Source organism: Nicotiana tabacum, chromosome 2 (assembly GCF_000715075.1).
Source record: "Nicotiana tabacum cultivar K326 chromosome 2, ASM71507v2, whole genome shotgun sequence".
NCBI classification, from domain to species: domain Eukaryota; kingdom Viridiplantae; phylum Streptophyta; class Magnoliopsida; order Solanales; family Solanaceae; genus Nicotiana; species Nicotiana tabacum.
The window spans coordinates 7,616,872-7,639,104 of record NC_134081.1 but is presented as its reverse complement, the minus strand read 5'-3'; the positions used below and the strand labels follow the sequence as shown (position 1 = coordinate 7,639,104).

The following is a 22,233-nucleotide window of genomic DNA, read 5'->3' as shown; positions in this document are numbered from 1 at the left end:
AATTCAAATTCGAATTTCATTTTCTTTTGGCTTTCGATTTATTAATTTTTCTTTAAATTTAAATTGGTGTTTTGTTTATAGAGGCAGTTCAAGTTCTGGTATCTTCATTGGCGGATGATTCTCCTATTGTACGTGAAGCATCAATGGCTGCTCTCAAGGACATCACTTCCTTGTATGTCTCTTTCGTATAGATTGGAGCCATGATTTCAATGTTATGGGTTCTAAATTTTAGAACAATTACTTAAAGTGCTAATAACTGGGTTCTAAATTTAATATTTGTTCATATTTAATTAACCTTTTAACACAAAAACAATGTTTGAGCAAAAGCTACCAGGTTCGTATTAGGCCTTGTAGCTCCGCCTTTTGTGTGTATGTGTGTGTGTTTGCCTTGCTTGATTGTTGCCTATGTATATATATTACTACCTCTGTTTCAATTTATGTATCTTAGTTTGGATGGGCAGGAAGTTTAAGAAAATAAGGAAGCCTTTTGAAATTTGTGTCTTAAACTAAAAATGTGTATAATGTACCAAACTGCTCTTCGAATCTTATGGTCTTAATCATGCAATGTAAGATGTTAGAGTTGAAGAGTTACTAAATATAGAAAGTCGCAATCTTTTTGAAATAGACTAAAAAGGAAAGTAAGACACATAAGCTGAAATGGAGGGAGTAATATTTATGTGTGTGCGTATGTGTATTTTGCCTTGCTTGAAAGGTTTCAAGAACTTGTTTTTAACTGTTCTGGGTTTACTTTTGAGTTTATTATTTTTTGTTCTTTCAGAAACCCACTTTTGGTTCTTGATTGTTGCCTAACAGTATCGAGAGGTGGACGACGGGTACTGTTCTGAAACTATGGTTTTTGCTTGTTCATTAATTTGATATTATATGAACAATTGGGTTTGCGTGTAGTGTTCTTAATTTGGGATTTTATGAAATTTCTCAGAGGTTTGGGAATATAGCTGGTTTATTTCAAGTGATGTCAGTGGCAATTCAGGCTCTGGATAAGGGAGATATTGATCCTAATTATCTGGCAAAGTTGGCCAAGATTGCCACTTCTGAGGTGATCTCAACCAAGGTAAAGGAAACCCCACTATATTACTCCCTCCGTCCTGATTTATGTGAGGGAGTTCGTCTGGGCACAAATTTTTTAAAAAAGAAAAAAAGACTTTTGAAACTTGTGGTATAAACAAGCTACAGACATTTCTATAGCTTTATATCTTTTTATCAAAAAGGGTAATATGGGAAGTTTAAATTAAATTGTTTCTGAATGACTAAAAAGGAAAGAGTGTCACATAAATCGAGATAGAGAGAGTACTAAATTTATGCTACAAATTGATATAACATTTCGGGCAGTAGCTATGTTACCATGCTCACAAACCAATTGTGGATCCATAATTTTAAGTTTTGTTTTTGAAATGGGTGCAAAATTAGCATACATATGTATTTCCTTTTTTAAATTCAAACTATTTATATAGAGGCTGAGTAGAAAGAGGTGGGTTTGGACGAACCTGCTGTTGGACCCTTGCATCCGTTTGTCACTAACCGATGTCCTAGGAATCAAAATGTGGCAGTTTAGAGTTGGAGATTGATTATTTGGTATACCGTCAAGTTATAATGTTACAACATGGGAATATCGGATGTGATGTTTTGTACACCGGTTTGTTTGTTTCCGAGGATTGGCTGGATTTGTAATGATAATAAGTACTAGTTTCCTGTTTCCTTATTGTGGATTTATTGGTTTTGTCCACCATGATTTAGATTGGTGTGGTAGTCGGTACTTTGTTCATGTTGTTGGTGTGGGAATCAGTACTTTGTTATTTGCATAATGGGAGTCAACTTTACTTCCTTTATGTCCTGCGCAATGCTGGTAGTATTCATATTGCTGTAACAGCTAGTTCGATCTCATGATAGGAACTTAACGCTGACTGGCAAAGAGCTGCAGCAGGTGTACTTGTATCAATTGGTTCACATATGCCTGATCTGGTGAGTGTCTGCCTTTTTTCCCCCCTTATGAAAATAGATTTTAGAAGAGGGAATGTAATCTGTGCTTTCTAATTTATATCTTCTTTTGTTTGGTTAGTTTCTAAGTTACATCTTCTTTCAGTTGTTTTTGTAAACATATCTTTTATCATTCCTGTTTCTTATTTGTATGACTGTCAATAGCATCTCTGAAAGTATTGAGAAATTGTGAGCCTTGTGGAGGAGTTGATTTTGTCATAGCTTGCAAGCAGTAAGTTGAGGAATTTTCAGTTTAACTACCAAAAAGGTGTCATGAAGCTCCTGAATTGCTCAATGCTTTTCATATTAGCTCTGTTGAGTTATGTGCATCACCTCGTGTTAAAGTTTAATGTGTTAAGAGAGGGGTCACTTTTTTAATTATTTTAGATCTACAACTTGGCCTATCACGTCCAGACCTGATTCCTTTTGTTGAGCTAAACGTGTGAAAATATTTTGTGATGGGTGGCGATGAAACTCGAACGTAGTACCTCTATGTACTTTAATACCATGGAGAGTTGTAGAACCACTTCATCTAAAAGTTTAAAATGTTAGAGATGGGATACTTCCATTTATACATAAAGGGGATTACAAAAAAACAGTCCTAAGGTTTTGGGTAGGATGCTCAACTTCTTTCACAAGCTCGAGTGACATAACTGGATATAGATATGTAATTTACCCCCCTATATAAAGAAAATGAATCACACTATTATAGTTGGATGGAAATTGGGAGGGGATGAACCATTCTAAATGGAAAAAGAGCAAAGTGCATAATTTGGATAGCGACAGGCTTTCCATGAACATAAGTCGGTAGCAGTTGGTTTGTTTAGATAAGTAGCTGAAGACTATTGCTGTAACGACTCCACGTAAGTGGATTTATTTGATGGTTGAACTAGTTTGCTCTTATAGTGATATCATGGGTTGACTTTGACTAGAGGAAATAAATGGGGAGGCTGTGACCAGACTACATATATTTTCATTTGCAAAACTATTTTTCAAAAATCTCATAATTGGAGTTTTCCAGACCCCACTTGTGATTTTACACTTTTTTTTTTTTTTTTTTTTTTTTTGTTGTTGTCATAATTGGAGTTTTGCATGTTTGTTCCTTTATGGTAACTAAAACATTGAATCGCTTACAATCGATGAGACCATATGAAGTTCCTTTCTGGCTGGCTCATTACACTTGGCAATCATAAAAAATCCAACTGTCATTTGTTTATGCATTACTCTCTGAGTAGACTGCTGTGGTAGAAGTTATTTTTCTTTAGCTGGGGAGTGTTTTGTTCTTTTCATCACGAGATGATATATACTAGGTTGTACATTCTGTGGTAATTGAAAATTCAAAGATGAATGCTTCTTTTCCTTGATAGATAATTGTGTGTCCAACACTCTTTCTTTCTTCTTGGTCTTTGATACTCTGAAGCTTCCCCATTCTTGGTTTTTAATTCATCAATTATCCGTGGCAGATGATGGAAGAAATATTCCTCCATCTCTCAGGGTCAAATTCAGCTCTTCCAGCCATGGTTCAAATTCTTGCAGACTTTGCATCATCTGATGGTTCGTTTTCGATTTGTTTGCAAATACTTTGTGGGTCGCTTTAACGTTATTACTCAAATTACTTATCTGATCTATGTCTACAATATTTGAAGCTTTGCAGTTTACTCCTCACCTTAAGGGTGTACTGGCACAAGTGGTGCCCATTCTTGGAAATGTGAGGGACATACACCGGCCTATATTTGCAAATGGTAATAGACCTCAGAACTTTTTATGCTCTAACAGATCAAATAGAGCTTTCTCTTGCTCATTATTAGCAAAATAATCCTTCTAAAAAGATTAGCAAAATATGTCATTCTCCTAACAGAAGAAATAGGAGAATTTACTACGCGGAAGCTATAACTTCTAAATTTTCAGTTTGGGAATACATCTGGTTGAAGATTATTTTTATGTAAATTGTTAGTCATTCCTTTTGTCATTGAAGTTGGTAAAGTTTGCTTGGCTGGCAATTCCTGAAGAGAAGGAACAGTATGAGCCAGTGATGGCGCCGATGGGGACGAGAGAGAGTTGTCTTTTCTTTAATTTTTTCTGATGACATTCTCCTAATTGCAATTGTCTGAGATTGTGGTAGCCATGAGATAACACCTATGTGCTCTGAGGAGGTGGAGCCTACAAAAGGTGAGGCGCTAAGGGGAAAGGGAGTGAAGCTGGACTGAAAATGGCTCTTGATGAAGAAAGGGTTCGTAGAAAAAGGGGATAACAGCTATCCCTTTAATCTGTTGACAAACAATTTGTGAGCCATTGATGGGATTGGGGGTTCTTCCGGTTTCTTTGGTTTCTGTAGAGGAGACTACAAATTTAAGGGGGTTTCTTTCTATGTTGGTTGGACTCTCCGAAAATGTCGCCAGGTGAGTGCCGAATCCTCCAAAAGTAGTGTGTATTTTTGGAGGATTCGACACGGGTGCAGCAGTACTTTGGAGAGTCCGTGCAACATAGTTTTCTTTTGATTTTCTGTAGTGGAGACTACAAAATTTAGGTGGGCAGTGGCAAAGAAAATCTGTAGAAAATTTGTGATGGCATGAGAGGCTAACATTGGGGAGAGAATTTTCTTTGGATTTGCTCCATTCAAGGATGTTCTTTACTGTGTTTACCAACATTTTTTTTTTGGTTGCTTCGTTTTTTATGAGCATGAAAATATTTTTATATTGCCCAACACTAGACTGGATGCATGCAACGGGAGTCGAACTAGTTACCTGCTCTAATACCAGTTTTTAGGTCCAAGGTGTTGACCTCTAAGCCAGTAGTTTGGGCTGTTAAATACCGCTATCGAATACTCCCTCCGTTTCATTTTGGGGCAAAATTTGAATTGGCACGCATTTAAGAAAGAAAGGAAGACCTCTAAAACTGTAGTCTAAAACAAGCCATAAATATTTGTGTGGCTACAAAAGCTTCTCATTAAGGGTAAAATAGGAAGTATGAGTTAAATTGTTTCCAAATTTAGAAAGCTGCCATTCTTTTTGAAACAAACTAAAAAGGAAATGTTGCCACATAAATTGGAACAAAGGGAGTATAGTTTTATGATTGCGAAATCAATCTGTGAGGTTTGCACCACTTTTTCCTTTTAAAAAGGTTTATTCATAAAGCAAGAGGAAAGTAATGGCACAGTGTTGTGAAAACTGCCCCTAAATATTTTTTGAGTAAAAGCCATAAACATTGTTCTTCTCTACATTTGAAATTCTTGTGTGTAGCTTCTGTTCATCTCAAAGTTCACATCAGTGCACATGATTGGTAAAGAGGGATATAACTCACGAACTCAGTTTATCCATGAGAAAAGTTGTTCTAGTAAAATGTTTTGCTTTATGATTAGACTTTACTGCTCAAGTATTTCCTTTGTTTTCGTTGAAGGGTCTAAAGTTTTTATTTTTTCCAGCATTCAAATATTGGTGCCAATCTTGCTGGCAGTGCAGTATCGACTTCCCTTTGTCTTCAGTTCTAGATGCTGATATCATGTGAGACCAATTTGCTGCTTCTGGTTGGTTTTGATTTTCTTCAAGGATTTTCATTTAGCTGTTCATTATGATTTAAATGTGTCAATTGTGCAGGTCTTTCTTGAATTCGGCATTTGAACTATTATTGAGAGTTTGGGCAATTTCACGGGATCTGAAGGTTTGCCTATTCAGTTCCTCTTAGTACTTTTTAAAGAATGTTCTCTTTTTTTTTTGAGGGGGTTGGAGGGGCTTTGGGGGGGGGGGGGTAACCCAGAAATTTCCATGGCGAATGGAACACGGTTTGAAGCTCAATGGATAATGAGCCCACCCCTCTACTCTTCTCCACTTAAATACCAGGCTATTATCTGCAGCAAGCTTCGAATATGTGACGTGCACCTAACCTCTACTAATCACGAGTTGTGCTCTTATCACTAGACCTAAAAGAATGTTCTCTTTATGTGTGGTTAGCTGCCTTCATCCATATTTTTCTTTTTTTTACTTGTTAGAAGTATAGCTAAGTTCCTTCTAAAAAAAATTTAAACCTTCTAAATTCTACGGAAGTTTCATCGTGATGGCAGATCAAGTGTTATGACCATCTTCGCTTCCATTTTAAAGCACTTTTAGCTGAGGTCAATTTCTTTTGTTTGAGGAAAACTACCTTCCTTGTTAGGTGAATTTTCTGAATTTTGCGAAAACCTTGGTGCTAACTTTTTAGTAAATACCAACAGAGGGCTAATATCAATAAGGACTTTAAGGTATGTTCTTGTATTTTCATGGAGATGACTGTAGTCAAAGTCAACATTCAGTGCGGTGCAATAAATGTATCACCCTCCATTTTTTTTGAGTTGGATTGATATACATTTATGTATTTACTATTGTGTATTTTACAAATATAAATAGGTGTATCTCATATTTTATCAATAAATCGATAGCATTTCAATTCAATAAAAGTAAATATTATCTCCCAAAGTTTCTCCTTTCGTTCCAATTTGAAACATGGTGTCGAAGCCACTATGACATTGGTAATGTGAAATAAGGGGAGAAAGGTAGTCTCAAAAGTCATCTCATCGAGATATTGTGACAGTTCCAGAAGGGCGAGAATGCTTAGAAGAAGAGGGAGAGGAGGACCAAGGTGAAAATGCTAAGGGATGATTGGGGGAGAAGAGACAGTGGAGAATAGTTAATCTTTGGCAGTTGCGTATAAGGAGAAATGGGTAATGGAATGAGTGGGAGGACAAACTCTGGGGTTCGGGTAATTGTCAGGGGTTTTCCCATGAGGGTTTTTAGGATTAAATCATAAAGTGCTTACAGATAGTAAACAAAGAGCTAGTAGAGCAAGTGTGATGAAATGATGGCAAGAGGGAGGGTAGGAAGAGAGTAGGTGGAAGAAAGAAGATAACGAGAAGATTGTGGTGTATGAGATGAAATGAGAAATGAAGGTGAAGCAGGGGCAGAATGGGTGAAGGGGTTGAAGGGAACAGAATAAACATTATTCCTGGATGCTAAGATCTTTTTGTGATAAGGTAATAAATTTTCTTTTGTTAAGGTGGTGTAACAAGTTGAATTCGTGAGTGGCCATTTTCACCTTGTGCCGCAAATGCACTGTGGATGAAGTTCAGAGGCCATGGGATATTGAAGGCAGCTTGCCTGATGGTCGTCTTTAATTTAATTTCCTTCCATTTCATGCTTTTGTACAAGTTTGATGTAAAATCACATTGAAACTAGTCGAACAATTAATAGCTAAGGGTGCTTCATCTCAGCATGTAATATATAGCTGCTTTCAGCCTTTCACTTATTAATATATTCAAGAAATTTATATTAATAAGTGAAAGCAGCTATATATTACTGAGATGAAGCACACTTACTAATATATTCAAGAAATTTATGTTAGATACCAGCTCTGTTTTTTGGGTGCTGAAGAATATAATTGTTGCCTTCTTGAAAAAATATATTCAAGAAGTTTCACACTCCTTTTTTCTTTCCTTCCATTCCATACATTACATTTATTGCTCATTTTGAATTGGCAAGGGGAGAGGAAGTTTTGTTTCCTGACATACTATTTTCTCAGGTTCGCTTATCTTCTGTGGAAGCATTAGGGCAGATGGTTGGTCTTATTACTAGAACGCAGCTGAAGGCAGCTTTGCCAAGACTTATTCCAACTATATTGGAACTGTAAGACATACGATAGACTGCTATGTTTTGAGAAAATCTATAATTGCAAATGACGTGAATACCTCTGATATCAAATGGCCAGCTCCTTGCTTGTGCTAATTCTCTATTTTCTAGTTAGAAATGCGAGTGACAATCTTTCTGTGGAGCAATTGTTTCTTGTATCTTCTTGGGCATTGTGGGCTCTGTAATAGCGAAAGCTTACAATTTTTCAGGTACAAGAGGGATCACGATGTGGCCTTTGTAGCAACTTGTAGCCTCCATAATGTATTAAACGCCTCATTACTGTCAGAAAGTGGTCCACCATTACTTGATCTTGAGGTAGGAAACACGTCATGTTGCTGTTTAAGTTGATATTCTTTCTTGCACACCTTGTAATTTGTACTTATGGTACGTCCTGTAGAATAGCTTGCTATTCTGCTAATTCTTCTCTAATTACTGCTAATTTCCTGTGATAACTTGTCTTGCCATGGATTAAGGAATTGGAATCAGTTACTAGAAGACTTAATCTTGGTAAAGTCATCGTGCCTGGTCATTATTAATTGTAAACAGTATGCTGTATGTTAGAGGCACCTCTTAGTCAGTTTTCGTATAACTTTTACAAAGGCAATCGTTTGTTTCTTGCAGACATACTAACCTTGCTCCTCACTCGCTCAACATCACCTTTATGGTGGCCCTTTCGCTGGGTTCCTTTCCCTCAATTCTTGTTTTAGTCTCTATAAGAAACTCTCCCTACTTTGTCTCCCGTTCTACTCATGTGAATCTTAATCGGTAGAGCTTTGCAAATTTTTTAACTCCATTACCTTTTTTATTTTTATCTTCGTCAAACCCCTCATCTCCTTTTCAACAAATCACCTTTTGCCATTGTTGTTCTATCTCAGATAAAGTTATATCGCTATCTCCTCAAATCCTTGAAGAGACATTCGGACTCTGATGTTCCCCCACAACACAAAGTCTCTGTTTCTTTTTTAAATTTTCTATAGCACTACCACCTTAGTGCTATAAATCAATAAAATCTTACCTTGTCAAAAAAAAAAAAAAAAAAAAAGGGAAAAAGAAGGCAGTCACAATTTGGACCACATACATGATCCAGTTGTTTGCTTTGTCAGCAGTCAGCACTTCCACTTTGAACAACATCAACTGGTGACTTGCCATTACTGCTGCTCAGATTGCCTCCTCTCAAGTCTGTTATTCCAATGGCATGTGTCACCTTCTTCTGGTCCAACCTGGAAATTTCCCCCTTTCCCCTTCCTCAACAACAACAACAACAACAGCGACATACCCAGTGTATTCCCACAAGTGAGGGTAGTATGTAGGCAGACCTTACCCCTACCTTGTGAAGGTAGAGTGGCTGTTTCCGGTAAACCCTCGGCTCTAGAAAAGTATAATCACAGCATTAATGACAAAGAACTACGGAAGAGAAGCAATAACAACCAGAAAAAATAATAGAACCGGAGCTTCCTTTTTCCATTCCTCCTTGTGTTTAAAAGAGTCATCCTTCAACTTCCTATGAACAAAGAGGCCACCGCTGCAAAGACACGGGTGTAGATTTGATTGCTCCAATCTCTCTCTCTCTCTCTCTCTCTCTCTCTCTCTCTCTCTCTCTCTCTCTCTCTCTCTCTCTCTCTCTCTCTCTCTCTCTCTCTCTCTCTCTCTCTCTCTCTCTCTCTCTCGAGCAACTTGCGTCACAGGGCAGGACATCGGTATTGATATTGTATCCGGATATATCAAAATATACACAGCCTTATAAAAAAATCAAAACATATACATTACTTGGAAGAATAGAAATATACTTGTGTTGTCAAACTGGGCGCCTAGCACTCTAATGGAAGAATTCGGAAGGTAGTCAGGAAGGAGGATAGACAAGCAGTTTAGGTTGATCTAGAACATGTCCGCATACATTTTTATTTGTTGTTTGGAAAGAGAAATGACAGATGTGCACTCTTAAATACAAGTGTTGTATCTATTAGCTATTCTGCAAAATGAAAAGATGTATACAAGGTAACCACGCTACTCGAACTCCTCAACTCCTTAGAGGAACTTTATGCCGTGGTGCTACTATTGATGATTGCTAAAATCTGACTTATCGAAAGAATATAGAAATGTTTGATAACCAAGTTCATGTGACATAACTTGTTAACCACCTTACTTATTTCACCCTTACGCCTTTACCACATGGAAAAAAGGTCTGAAGAAAAGGGCATAGAATTCAGTCCAAGGGGTTTATCTTTGACCAAAGTGCAGGCAAATATTCCTTATGTGGTCCTTTGACCAAAAAAACTTTGTTGAACCCACTCATTTTATTAATGGTAACTTGAGGTTCTATTCTATGTTCTTCTGGATATAGTCTGCCTCAAATTGTATTTCTGTTGGGATGCCGCTTGTAACTTATCTTGAGAGCCGTTTAGGTTTCACCCATTAGAGTGATGTATGACTGATGTTATATGCAATCATTTCATTGTTTACATGTTGCTAGATCATTTCCATTTGTAGCATCATTCTGATAAAGAGAGGTAGCTGACTATCTGTAATGTGTGCAGGATCTTACTGTCATATTATCAACACTTCTTCCTGTGGTTTGTAGAAGCAATGACAAAAAAGAGCATTCAGATTTCTCAGTTGGGCTGAAGGTCTTGTTTTATTGATTCATTTATTCATTTTTTTCGTTAAGAGTGAAATCAATTGATTTACCAGCTCATGGTCTTTTCATGCTGGAAATAGTTTAGATTTTATTAACAAAAGGGGAAAATGAGTCAGATTCTAGGAATCCCATTCAATCATCTACACGGGGATTTTCTTTGCCCTTCAAAAATATTCAAGAGATAACAAAATGTCCTTAATTCATGACCAGTGAATTTTCCTCCTTAAAAATCTCTTCTGTTGTTTCTTGCCATACTGTCCAAAAAATGGCACGTGGAAGGATCTCCCTAACCTTAACTGATTGTCCTCCTCGTTCTCCTTCTCCAACTTTTAAGGTTCTCCCGCTCCAGCTTCTAAAGGAGATCACATTACTTTTCGGCATCTCCCATTTAACACACATCAGACTAGATGAAAAATTACACAATTTTGAAGAAAGATCAGTACAAGAGTAGATGTGCAACCTGTATGACCTTCTCCAGACTATGCATGAAGCACCAACACACATTTTTCCTCTCTCCTATGATTTTCAGTAGTGAGAATCACACTACTAGCAGCTGGCCACTAAGAAAAGGGAACTTTTTCGGTGCCGTTATTTTGCAGATAGCTACCTGTGTGAGGGAAGCCTTTGGATTCTCTCTTCAACAGAGCATTGTAGAAAGATCTTACATTAAAAAAAGTCCGATGATACTCCTTCCACTCCCAGGTTGCATTGTGGCCTTAGTCTGTTCATCCACACGTCTGAATAGGTAGTTTGGGTACTTGCGTGCTGTCCTTTTGAAGAAGATTGCTGCTATTATTTCCTCAATTTGGAAGAAAGAAGCTCTGTTGATAATAAAGTGGTAATGTACGGCCTGTAAAAAATGAAACTTTCTGGGTGTCTTGGTAAAGACATCTAAAGCTTTAGAATATCGAGAGGCTAACAACACTGACCACCCTAAATACCATTCTTAAAATTAATAGCTTCTCTGAAGGTAGTATAGAGTTGATTTTCTTTCTGCCCCAAGTCCTTGGCCATATTAACATACCAGGGCTTTCTTGTTGCCATGTGACAAAGATCTGCTTCATCTCTTAAAATTGTTCTAATGTATCTTCACGGTGTTATATTTGACTAATATATAGTTCTTTTGGTTTTATGCGAATGGCAGACTTATAATGAAGTTCAGCATTGTTTCCTAACAATTGGTTTGGTGTACCCGGAGGATCTGTTTGTCTTCCTTCTCAATGTGGGTATTTTCTCTTTCATGCATTCCAATGCGTGAACTGTTTTTGTGATATTATGCTCAGTGTATCACCTACCAAGGAGGCAATTGAAAGGAAATCAAAAGTTTGCAATAGGGAATAAAACAACCTTTTTTCATTTTCCTCTTCTTGATTTTGAACTCTAGAATTCAACCCTTTCTTTAAAAAAATGAAATGGCGAACTTAGTTGTGAGACAGTGAGACTTGATTATTTACTAAGTAATTCTTCCACTAAATGTTGTGTATTTGCTCTTTGCCGCTGCCAGAAATGCAAGCTGAAAGAAGAACCACAGGCTGTTGGTGCACTTTGTGTATTAAAGCATTTGTTACCCAGGTTTTTTTTCCACCTTAATTTGTAAATGTTAATTTTATCTTCTCTTTCCCCATGTGACTGTCATCAGCTACTTTTATAGATTGTCCGAGGCTTGGCATAATAAGAGGCCTTTACTAATTGAAGTTGTGAAGCTGTTATTGGATGAGCTTAATTTAGGGGTCTGTAAGGCTCTTGCAGAGGTATTTAATATTTGCAAGTTTGCCTTAGTGACCAATTTATGCAGACACTTACTCTACTTATAGATTCTATGTGATTATGTTGCTGGCTTTGTAGCTAATTGTGGTTATGGCTTCCCACTGTTACTTGGTTGGTCCTTCTGGAGAGTTGTTCATTGAATATCTTGTTCGCCATTCTGCAATGTTTGGTTTGCACAGAGATGATACTGAGAGATCCAGGGAATTGAACTCGTCAAATGATGGTTATTACCCTTTTGTGTACAAGAAAACGGAGGTATGCATCCTTTGTAAAATATTCTGGAACTTGCAATGAGTGGTCTGTTCCTTGTCTCTGTTTCAACATTGCTACCAATTTCATTTCTTATTCATGGTTATGTTTCGTTGCTTGCCCTTCTCTTCATGTGTGATCGAGAGAGGAGTGCTCCCTATGGCTTTTTTTAGGGTGGGGAGGGGGGGAGGGTTGGAGAGTTCAGTCATTATCTTTGTGGTCTGATGAGGTAGTTCCTATTCCCCATCAATGGGGAATTTTCAACTTGAAATGACTCCCATATGTTTCAATTAGTGTGTCAGAATTTCTTTCCGTCGAATGCCATACCTGTTGCACAGACTTAGTCCTTTATATTCTAAACTATAAGATGCTTGAGTTCTCTCAGACGAAGATGGAGGTTGGTACACTGTCAGAATTGAGGGCAATCTGTGAAACGGGTCTTCTTCTAATAACTGTTACTGTCCCTGAGATGGAGGTATGGGAGTTTCCCTCCTTTGTTAAGAAATTTCAGTTTTGCACCCTTGTTTGAACAAATTTTAGTTATTTACTTTTTACCCCCTCTTCTTATGCTTATTATCATTTGTGGGACTAACTGAATTCAGTTTGTGCTGATTGTAGCATGTTTTATGGCCATTTTTGTTGAAGATGATCATCCCACGAGTTTACACGGGTGCGGTTGCCACGGTATGAGATATTTTCTGTCTACTTTTGACTTTCCCTTTTTGACATGGTTCACTACCTGTTTTTCCTGCTGAAAATTTCTTCTCTTTAAGTCAAGCTTACATGCTCTATTTGCTATCGATAATGGGTCTCACATCTACTTTTTATATCATAATAACTCCTTCAAGTACCTTCTATGTAGGTCTGCAAATGCATATCAGAATTGTGCAGGCGTAGATCTTCTCAAAGTGGTGCAGGGGTTTTGGAATGTAAAGCTCGTGCTGATATTCCGCATCCTGAGGTAATCAACTTTAGTTCCACTGAGCAGCGGAGAATTTGTATATTAATGTATATAGCTACCTAACCTCATTTTTGGTCTCTTAGGAGCTTTTTGCACGCCTGGTTGTACTTCTCCATAATCCTCTGGCTAGGGAGCAGTTGGCAACCCAGATTCTAACCGTAAGTCCTGTGTATCTTAGACTATAATAATTGTTGTAGTTTTCAAAATGTTTCTCTTGGGTATTAATTAAGGTATATTATTGATGGTAAAAGAACAAAAGCTGAATATTAGGAGTATTCAATGGGCCCCTCAGGCTTTGATTCAATGGTAAGAGCACAATGCGTGATGTCTGGGTTAGGCAAACATCATCACGAGGTCTTGTACTGTGTGCCATTTGGTCTTCGAGGATTCCTCGCATATTAAAAAAGAAAAAAACAAGGAGTTTACATCAATGGACTTTAGAGGCGTATATTCTTTTGACACAATCCATCCACTCATATGTGCATGTGTGAATCTTATTTGTGCTTCAAAAATACGAAAGATATGACAGAATCTGATTGAAGGTCTACTCCTTCCGTCGAAAGCCCTAATGATCCTGTCCCTCCAAACAATCTGCATCATGGCTTGCAGTGTAACATCCCATGATCTTCTCTGATCTCTCCTTATAAATTTTTACCGTCCAACATTAAAGAGGCTCCTTTTGGACAGCATTATTCAGCTAAGTCCAGACGACTTGATTTGGGTTATTTCATCTTGGGTTGGTCTTTCTAGAAAGTTGTTTGGAGCTGTTAACTCAATGATGAAGCAATCAGTTTGAGAATACACTTGCTTCTCATTGGTTGTGTAAGGGTTTCCAAAGGGGTTTGTAATGTCTTGGGCCACTCCACCTATTGCCTTAAGGTTTTGGGCTGAATGCTCTGATTCTTTCACATGGTATGAGAGTCAAACTAAGTTCGTTTCATGACCTTTTCTCTCTCTATCTATTCTATCACTTTGGGCTTGTCTCATTTATCTCTTCATTTATCATCCAAGCCATAAATTTGCTTTAGGATACTCCATCCTGTTGAGCCTACTCTCCCTTTCTACTCTAGGCTCCCTCTTGAGCCAGCTCCCTCTCTCTCCCTCCCTCCCTCCCTCCCTCCCTCTCTCTCTCTCTCTCTCTCTCTCTCTCTCTCTCTCTCTCCCCTTCAAATCTACCTTCAGGCTTCTTAAAAAAAGGAGAAATATGAAAAAAAGAAGTCTTATGTCCATGCATAAACCCTAGAATTGGGTTACATGTGTGGAAGGGTGTTAGAGAATACACTTGTCCTTTATTGGTTGTGTAAAGGATGTTTTAATGTCTTGGGACACTCCACCCATTGTCCTAAGATTTTCGGTTGGATGCTCAATTTTTTTTACACAATCTATTATTAAAATTAAAAGGCTAATGACGAGAAGTAGTGTATAGGAAAGTTTGTTACCATCCACGACCTGAAAGAAAGTTTACGAGGAAAAAGGTGCTATATATTTACCGATTATCGTCCTTAATAATTGAAACTGTACTTGCTGACTATTACAGGATGTGTGATTAAAGTTAGTGAATTGACTTTGGATGTCAATTGGTTGAAGAAGAATTTTTGAATAGTTATCCAGTGGTATAGAAGGGGTGCTTTAGATGTATGTGAGTCTTACCTGTTTGGAGGGATTATTGTCATGTTCTGAGTAGTAGTCTGTTGCTGTGGTTTTCGAACAAGGCAACAAAGTGGAAGAAACACTTCTAGGACTCTGCAAATGGAGTTCTGAGACTGACAATTCTCCAAACTTGTGTTTTTTTCTGTGGACAGCAGTGACTCACTTGCATGACTTTCCATCTTTGATTTTGTAGAGCGAATTTTGTACTTCACGCAGAGACTACTATTTTTTTTGGGTAGAATGTAAATGATTTCTTATTCACTAAGTTTTTGGGGTGTGGATGCTGAAGTAAAGATTACACGGTGCCATATAAACCTGCTATGAGTGGCTACTCTGTGGTTTTTAGTGTGCTTGGATTGGATGGCATTGCTCAGATCTTTTATGACATATTCATGCTCAAAGTGTGAGGCTAAAAGAGTAGTTTTCTTGCTTTCATTCTAGAATAGAAGTTTAGCATTATTTCATGAAAATGATTTGGCCCATCAGCATGTAGCCACATACTTGGTGCTAGAGGTGGGAGATTAGCCAGTTTCATTACAGCTGAGTTCTTAGTTAACTTGATAATTATGTGTCAAGCTTATGGAAAGGCCATTGTTTGTCGTGTCTGGTATGCCCCTCTGCCAATATTTGAATAGTAGATGGCATCTGTCTTTCTTTTTCCAATGCACTTACCAAAAGTTCAGGATGAAGCACATTCCACTTGTAGAACAAATTTATCTACATGTCGAATTCGCTTCATCCTGAACTTTTTGACCTAATTTATGTACATGTCGAATGTGCTTCATCCTGAACTTTCTGACCTATTCCCCAATGATCTGTCTTGTCGACATCAAGATGAAAATTTTAAGTACTTTTTTTCTTGAAACGGTAAAGGACTGAAGGTATTATTGAAAAGGTACCAAGATGGTATAGAAAAGCACAGAACTCTAGAAAGACCCGGAGAAATTTCTATGTACCTTTGTTTTCGTCATCCACTTGCGCCTCTAAAAGAAATTCTTATGGTTATTGGAATGAACAGAGTAAGTGAGACGTGGCTTTTGTATTGGGTATTTTGGAAGTAGGACATTTAAACTTGGATAACATTGTGATTTAGATGCCAAAGCAGTGGGTCATAGGTATGATGAACTGCTTGAGAGAGTCAAAGTAGACTAATGTCATTCAGGCTCTATGTTTTTATAGTGATTTTACAGGTTCCTGAAATTCCTTTTTTTTCCGGGGGGTTATATTAGATTATTAGGAAACCTAAGTAGATATCATAAAAAATTTTTCTCCCGGAAATCCTTTTTTTTCACTTGACTGTCTTCTATCGTCACATAGAAGGCATTCACTCCACCAATTTGAACTGTAGAAATATTATATAGTTTTCATATATTTATAAGCATATAAAATTCCTCTAAATGCAAAGGGTGTAAGGAAGGCAGGGGAGAAGAACTTCTGCATGATAAGTCTTCAGCATCCGGAATAGTTTCTATGACTTCTTCATGGCCTTTTCATAAATTCATCCCACTATTATGTCAATGATTCTTAGGCTATCTGGATGTATTCTTTTTAGTTGTCTCCTTCTGCTGTTAACTCCTAAATGATAGTGACCCTCATTTTATTCTGACAAAGTGATGTTCCCCTTTTTCTGCATCAGTTTATCGGGAAGGGTCCTCTATTTGTATATGAAGGTCAAATGAATCTGAAATCTAATAATAATTTGATTTGTCGTTTTGACACGTTTCACTTTTGTTTTTTCAGGTCTTGTGTTATCTGGCGCCGCTCTTTCCAAAGAACGTTAACTTGTTTTGGCAAGATGAGGTATAAAATAGATTCAATATGTTAACAAAGAGACTTTCTACTTTTGCAATTTTTTTACTGGTTTTATGCATTGAAATTATTCGCTATATGAACAACCCGACAATTGAAGGTTGATGTTGAAGGTCTAATTATTTTACTAATTAGCTAAAATTGAATTATCACTATAAATATTTTGATAACTATTAGCTACATTATTAAGGTGCCTAGTATATTTCAACCTAAATTATGGGGTTATAGTGTATGTTTCATCATTCATGGTTTGATCATCTTATTTATATTGGAACTTCTAAAAGTAACACTTTTTAATTTGAACTTACTGCTACCACATTTTGGCTAAGTTATCATTTTCTAGTTTGTTTACCCCTCACAAGACTAAACTATTGGCGTACTTTCGAGAGTTGAGACCAGATCTTTGAAGTTCCTCGACTGATGTCTTGCGACTAGGTTCATTTTAGGATTTGCTTTGACTTATTTTTCCAGTTAAATTAGCAGATGTTGAGAGCAGTTTACGCAATTCATTCCTTATCTGCTTTCTCTGCCTTTGCCTACTCTCCACACTGTCGCTTCACTCTTCTTTCTAAGCCCCTATCAACCATCGCATCACACTGCCGCTCCACCTTTTACAGCCCCCATAACCCCTTTCATGGAGGTGGACGGAATAGGTTCGGGTAAAATGGGTAGTGGAGGGGTAGTCGACAACAGCACATAGGCTTGCAGGGAAAGGTGCAACAAGGGTGCATGGAAGGGGGAAGGTATAGTGTAGGAGCTACGGGAGGGTTAGAGCGTGAGGCAAAGGGGCAAAGAGAAGGTAGGCAAAATGCCATGAACTTATATTGCTAACATGTCCTAAAATTTATATTGGTTTTAGCAAAAGGTAAATAAACGGAAAAGAAAAATGATAGTTCGGGACGAAAGGGGACACTAAAATGCAGATCTGAACTCTAGAATTTGTAATATAAATAGGATAGAAACTCTGTTTATTCCAAAGAAATATTGGATACTTTGCTTTTGTATGTAGTTCGGAGACAAGTTTCGTCTCTGTCTTAATGGGCTATCTTGTTTGCTAAGTTCTAGATTCCGAAGATGAAGGCATACGTGAGTGATACAGAAGACTTAAAGCAGGATCCTTCATATCAAGAGTCTTGGGATGACATGATTATCAATGTAAGCATTAGTAACTTTATCCACATGTTTGAAACATTGAAATTTGTGTCCTCTATCTTTATGATCAAATTATTGTTCAAGACTAGATAGATCAACGTGTAGGGGATTTGTTGATCCTTGATATGTTGCTTTATATTATAAATAACATTGCCGCAGAGAATAAGCATGAAAAAACTACAAAAAAGCAATGAGTAATTTTCACTACTTGGAACAATAAACATTTCTCAATCTCTGAAAGCATGTCGTCTCTGTAGGAAACAATGACTTATCAGCTCCCGATTATGCGAGTTCTTTGATTGCATCTCATGTTTTAACTTTTTTTTAGCTGTAAAAAGGGTAATTTCATTAATAACTCAGCACTAAGATGGTGCATCTCATGTTTAACTTTCAGCAACTTGAAGTAAGTGTCACCCTGCCTCTATGTATTGGACCTAAATTTATCTATCGACAGTTTATTGCAGAATCTTTGGATGTAATTCAGGATGTTGACTGGATTATATCACTTGGAAATGCATTTGAAAAGCAATATGAACTTTATAGTCCTGATGACGAGCACTCTGCATTGCTTCATCGGTAATGTCAGCTATCTTCAATTTGATAACATCACCTGGAACTGCAAATTCTTTTTATTCTACTCTTACTACTCTCACTTAATTTGCTTATTTGTGTTATGTACGCTGTTGTGCATGCCTAATTAATGAAAGTCTACGATTAAATCAATTTTTCTTAATCTCACTTGGCTAATTCAACATATGGATTGTCATAAAAGCTGCATATCTTGTCTTTATCAAAAAGCTGGATATCTTATCTTGGAAGTCTTTTAATTTATTTTATTTTCTTAAAAGCATAGTGATTAGATTTGCTTGGTTTATTAACACTCAAAAAAGATTTCCTTTGTTTATTTGTTTTTGACAGAAGTCTAACAATTGTAACTAACTCCAGATATCAAACACTTATTTTCTGGGGAATAAAGAATTTTATTATTGATGTAGGAAGAATTCCAATTATTTGTCAGAGAGACTTTTTATTAGAATAATTTGGTACACTACATCGCAGGCCCTTGAAGTCTGCTTAGTAAGGATCAAGGAGACCCTCCACCTCTTTTCTTCATTCTTCTTCAGTTTGAGAGTTACTAATCGTTCTTTATTCTCATATAGCACTTTTTCTTTTTTACTTGTTGCCATTGAATCTTTAACTCCGCAGATCCTGACTACAAATTTTGCAAACCAACCTGCACATTATGCTGGCCTTGTTTAGTCTGCAGCTGATGCTTCGATGCTTGATGATTTTAATCGCTCATTATTCTTGTCTGCTCGACCATTTTTCAAATGAAATGAGAGGAAGAGAAACCCCTGAATTGTGAAAATGATATCGTCAAATGTGGAAAAGGTTCCTGATTTTTCTGCATTGCGTGCCCGTGGAAATAAGCTTTTGTTGGGATAGAGCATAATTGAAAATACACTTAATATTTGCTAATTGTTGTTGTTGATAAATAAAGTTATTGTATTGATTCCAAAAAGGTGATGCAACCCAGTGTACAGGTATATACAATTGATAGTTTTAGGACAATGTATTATTGTCTGCATAGCGAGTAGTCATCTGTTTTAATAGGAATCCCAGAGGTGCTTTAACTTTCAAGAAACAAAAAGACCCATCAAAGTTGTATAAGGGGAATTCCTGCCCTACAAAAACTCTCCAATTTCTTTCTTTGTAGATTGTTCGCAATAGTGCACTAGGGTCACAGACTAACAGTCCTGCTCTATTTTCTTCTTCTAGTTCTTTTGATCTTCCACGTAGGAATCAATTCATCAGTATCTTAATAGTTACCAATTATTGACTTTCTAATCCCTAAGGATGGGACATAACTACCTTCAATAGCCATATCTCATTGAAATAGGTGCAAATAGAAAAGGAAGACCTTATAGCTTTAAATTACCACCTCCCTCCCCCTGGGGGGGGGGGGGGTTGACAATAGCCATGACATGGTTAATTTTAAGATATTTTACTTGTTGAATTTTTTTGTTCGGTCTAGGATGGGTTGTCTTCGTGACTAATTGCAGGCTCATCCTAGTTTTCTTCCTCGATTCTTTGGGAGGGTTTTTTGAATTCCCAAATCTCACCTTCTACCAGCTCCTCTTCACTCTAAACTGAATAAAGGCTTTTAATTTTGAGGCCATAAAACTATTTGAGCCTCTTTGAAAAATATGTTTCCTTCATCAGCATTGAAGACCCAAAAAAAAAGGAAGAATCTCTAGAAGAGAAAATTATCAGCTTTATGGTTGAGGTACCGCATATTGCTCTTCTCACAGAACAACCATTAAAATGTGCAAGTTAAACTTCCTCGCTGCTCACTGTTCAGTTACGCTTTAAGTGCAATTGTCGATTAAATAGCTTCCTGCCTCTGCAATAGTACAGAATTATGTGGTTTGATGCTTAGCCAGCAATTTCCATCCTTTGTAAGAAAGATTTTTTTGAAACCTCGTCATTTCTTTTCAGGTGTCTTGGAATTTTGCTGCAGAAGGTTCATGACAGAGCCTATGTTCGCGCTAAGATTTATCTGATGTACAAACAAGCTAATATTACGATTCCAACAAATAGACTTGGCTTAGCAAAAGCCATGGGATTGGTAATTAATTTGAAATCAGACAATTGCTTTTCCTAGTTGGCAAATTTGTTAGAAATAGAATCCTAATGGACTTTGAGTCATTGGAGTTATCTTGCTTACAGTGTGCTGATTCAATGTTGCATAGGTGGCTGCATCACACCTAGACACAGTTCTGGATAAGTTGAAAGACATCCTCGACAATGTTGGGAAAAGTATCTTCCAAAGGTGATGTTTGAGCCATGAATTAATTGAGTTCTTTGCATCTTCTTGTCGTCTGAAGTTTCTTTAGACTTGGTAATTCAGATAAAGTAATTATTTTATTAATGTGGCAGGAAAGTTCCTGTTAACAAGTAGTACTTTAGACTTGGTAACTAAGTTCATTAACTTGAAGGCTGGAATTTCGTAACCTTTATCATTTGGAACTTTCTAACTGTGTGGGTACTTTGAGAATTGGATTAGATGTGATTGGTCTTATGGACTTAATTAGGATTTCTGTCTCAATCCAATTATCAAAGTTATCTATGTTACAAATATCTTAAGTAATAACTTCAAATAAAACCTAGTTGCATATGGTAATTGTTATTTAGTATTGTTTTGCTTATTTCATTGTTTTATACATGCTTTTATGTTATGTGCTATAAAATAAAATTTTCCATGCAAAAGTAGGATCATAAAACACTTGATTCCCCCCAATTCTCATCTAACTATTTCCCTAGTAGAAACTGGTTCATGATGTCTGTCCGATGCTTCGGGTTTCAGGTTGTAAGATGTTACCAACTACGGTAAACTAGGAAATCAAAATAAATGAACTGACATGTCCATCTAACTTAAAAGAATAGAAAACGGAAAAAAGTAGCAGCATGGCAACCCTATAAAAAGTATATCATCCTCCTTATAATTAAGAAGTTGGAACAGCTTCTGCCGTGTCATGCAATTCTCTTAGAGAGTAACAACACATTTAGTGTCAGTTTGGTAATAGATAGCAACAGTCACTTTGACATACGAGTTTGTGGCAACTGTGTACTACAATTCTTATTTTCTCGGTACTGCATCTAGAGTATTGTAAGCATTGTGAAGATTTGATTGCTGCAGAATTCTATCATTTTTCTCGGATAGAGGTAAAATGGAAGAATCTGATGATATCCATGCTGCTTTGGCGCTAATGTATGGATATGCTGCAAAATATGCTCCCTCAACTGTTATTGAAGCCAGAATAGATGCGCTAGTGGTATGTAATACTCGTTTCCCCAAATCCTCTATTTTCATCCTTTATTAGAATATGAACTTTTTGATCTTTTGGGTTCCATGTATTATAAGCCTATTCTTGTCAATAGGTGCAAGTTTTTTCTTAAGTTCATTTTTTAGCGCATTGCATAATCAGCTCTGGAATATAATTTTTCGAACTATATGGCTGCTGTATTCCTTACAGGGGACCAATGTGCTGTCACGACTTCTTCATGTCCGCCATCCTACAGCTAAGCAGGCTGTCATCACAGCGATTGATTTATTAGGTTTGTATGGATTCCAATTTTGCTGCGGTAATGGAATATGTTTTCCATATCAACAACTTTTCAGTTTCTTATATATATACTAGCTTGCGTGCAGTGCACGTGGTTGTAAAACTTAGAACAATGAATAGATATTGGGTCATCTTACCCAAAAGTTTGATAACACCAGGTATTATATTAAAATAAATTAGTGTCAAAGTGTTAAGATATAAAATATTGGAAGTATGTTTTGAGTTCTGTTCTGT

General features: G+C 37.0%; 1 protein-coding gene across 4 annotated transcripts in view; it reads left to right on the top strand.

Moving 5' to 3' along the window:
* The window catches only part of LOC107824625 (protein SHOOT GRAVITROPISM 6), a 39,135-nt gene that overhangs the window by 210 nt on the left and 16,692 nt on the right, over positions 1 to 22,233 (top strand). For 3 of the 4 annotated variants that reach the window (XR_012698859.1, XM_075230252.1, XM_075230250.1), the window contains exons 2-27: positions 82 to 172; positions 779 to 833; positions 941 to 1,072; positions 1,909 to 1,980; positions 3,459 to 3,549; positions 3,642 to 3,737; positions 5,417 to 5,495; positions 5,589 to 5,652; positions 7,543 to 7,646; positions 7,859 to 7,964; positions 10,184 to 10,273; positions 11,429 to 11,506; positions 11,789 to 11,856; positions 11,936 to 12,035; positions 12,130 to 12,306; positions 12,686 to 12,775; positions 12,919 to 12,984; positions 13,163 to 13,261; positions 13,345 to 13,419; positions 16,652 to 16,711; positions 17,786 to 17,875; positions 18,327 to 18,448; positions 20,372 to 20,501; positions 20,626 to 20,705; positions 21,573 to 21,708; positions 21,910 to 21,991. Coding sequence is in view for 3 of the 4 variants with exons in the window: in XM_075230252.1 (XP_075086353.1) it covers positions 82 to 172; positions 779 to 833; positions 941 to 1,072; positions 1,909 to 1,980; positions 3,459 to 3,549; positions 3,642 to 3,737; positions 5,417 to 5,495; positions 5,589 to 5,652; positions 7,543 to 7,646; positions 7,859 to 7,964; positions 10,184 to 10,273; positions 11,429 to 11,506; positions 11,789 to 11,856; positions 11,936 to 12,035; positions 12,130 to 12,306; positions 12,686 to 12,775; positions 12,919 to 12,984; positions 13,163 to 13,261; positions 13,345 to 13,419; positions 16,652 to 16,711; positions 17,786 to 17,875; positions 18,327 to 18,448; positions 20,372 to 20,501; positions 20,626 to 20,705; positions 21,573 to 21,708; positions 21,910 to 21,991 (2,433 nt within the window). In the remaining variant the exon portion in view is untranslated. The remainder of the gene's footprint in view (positions 1 to 81; positions 173 to 778; positions 834 to 940; positions 1,073 to 1,908; positions 1,981 to 3,458; positions 3,550 to 3,641; positions 3,738 to 5,416; positions 5,496 to 5,588; positions 5,653 to 7,542; positions 7,647 to 7,858; positions 7,965 to 10,183; positions 10,274 to 11,428; positions 11,507 to 11,788; positions 11,857 to 11,935; positions 12,036 to 12,129; positions 12,307 to 12,685; positions 12,776 to 12,918; positions 12,985 to 13,162; positions 13,262 to 13,344; positions 13,420 to 16,651; positions 16,712 to 17,785; positions 17,876 to 18,326; positions 18,449 to 20,371; positions 20,502 to 20,625; positions 20,706 to 21,572; positions 21,709 to 21,909; positions 21,992 to 22,233) is intronic. The other variant, XM_075230254.1, reaches the window with a different exon arrangement.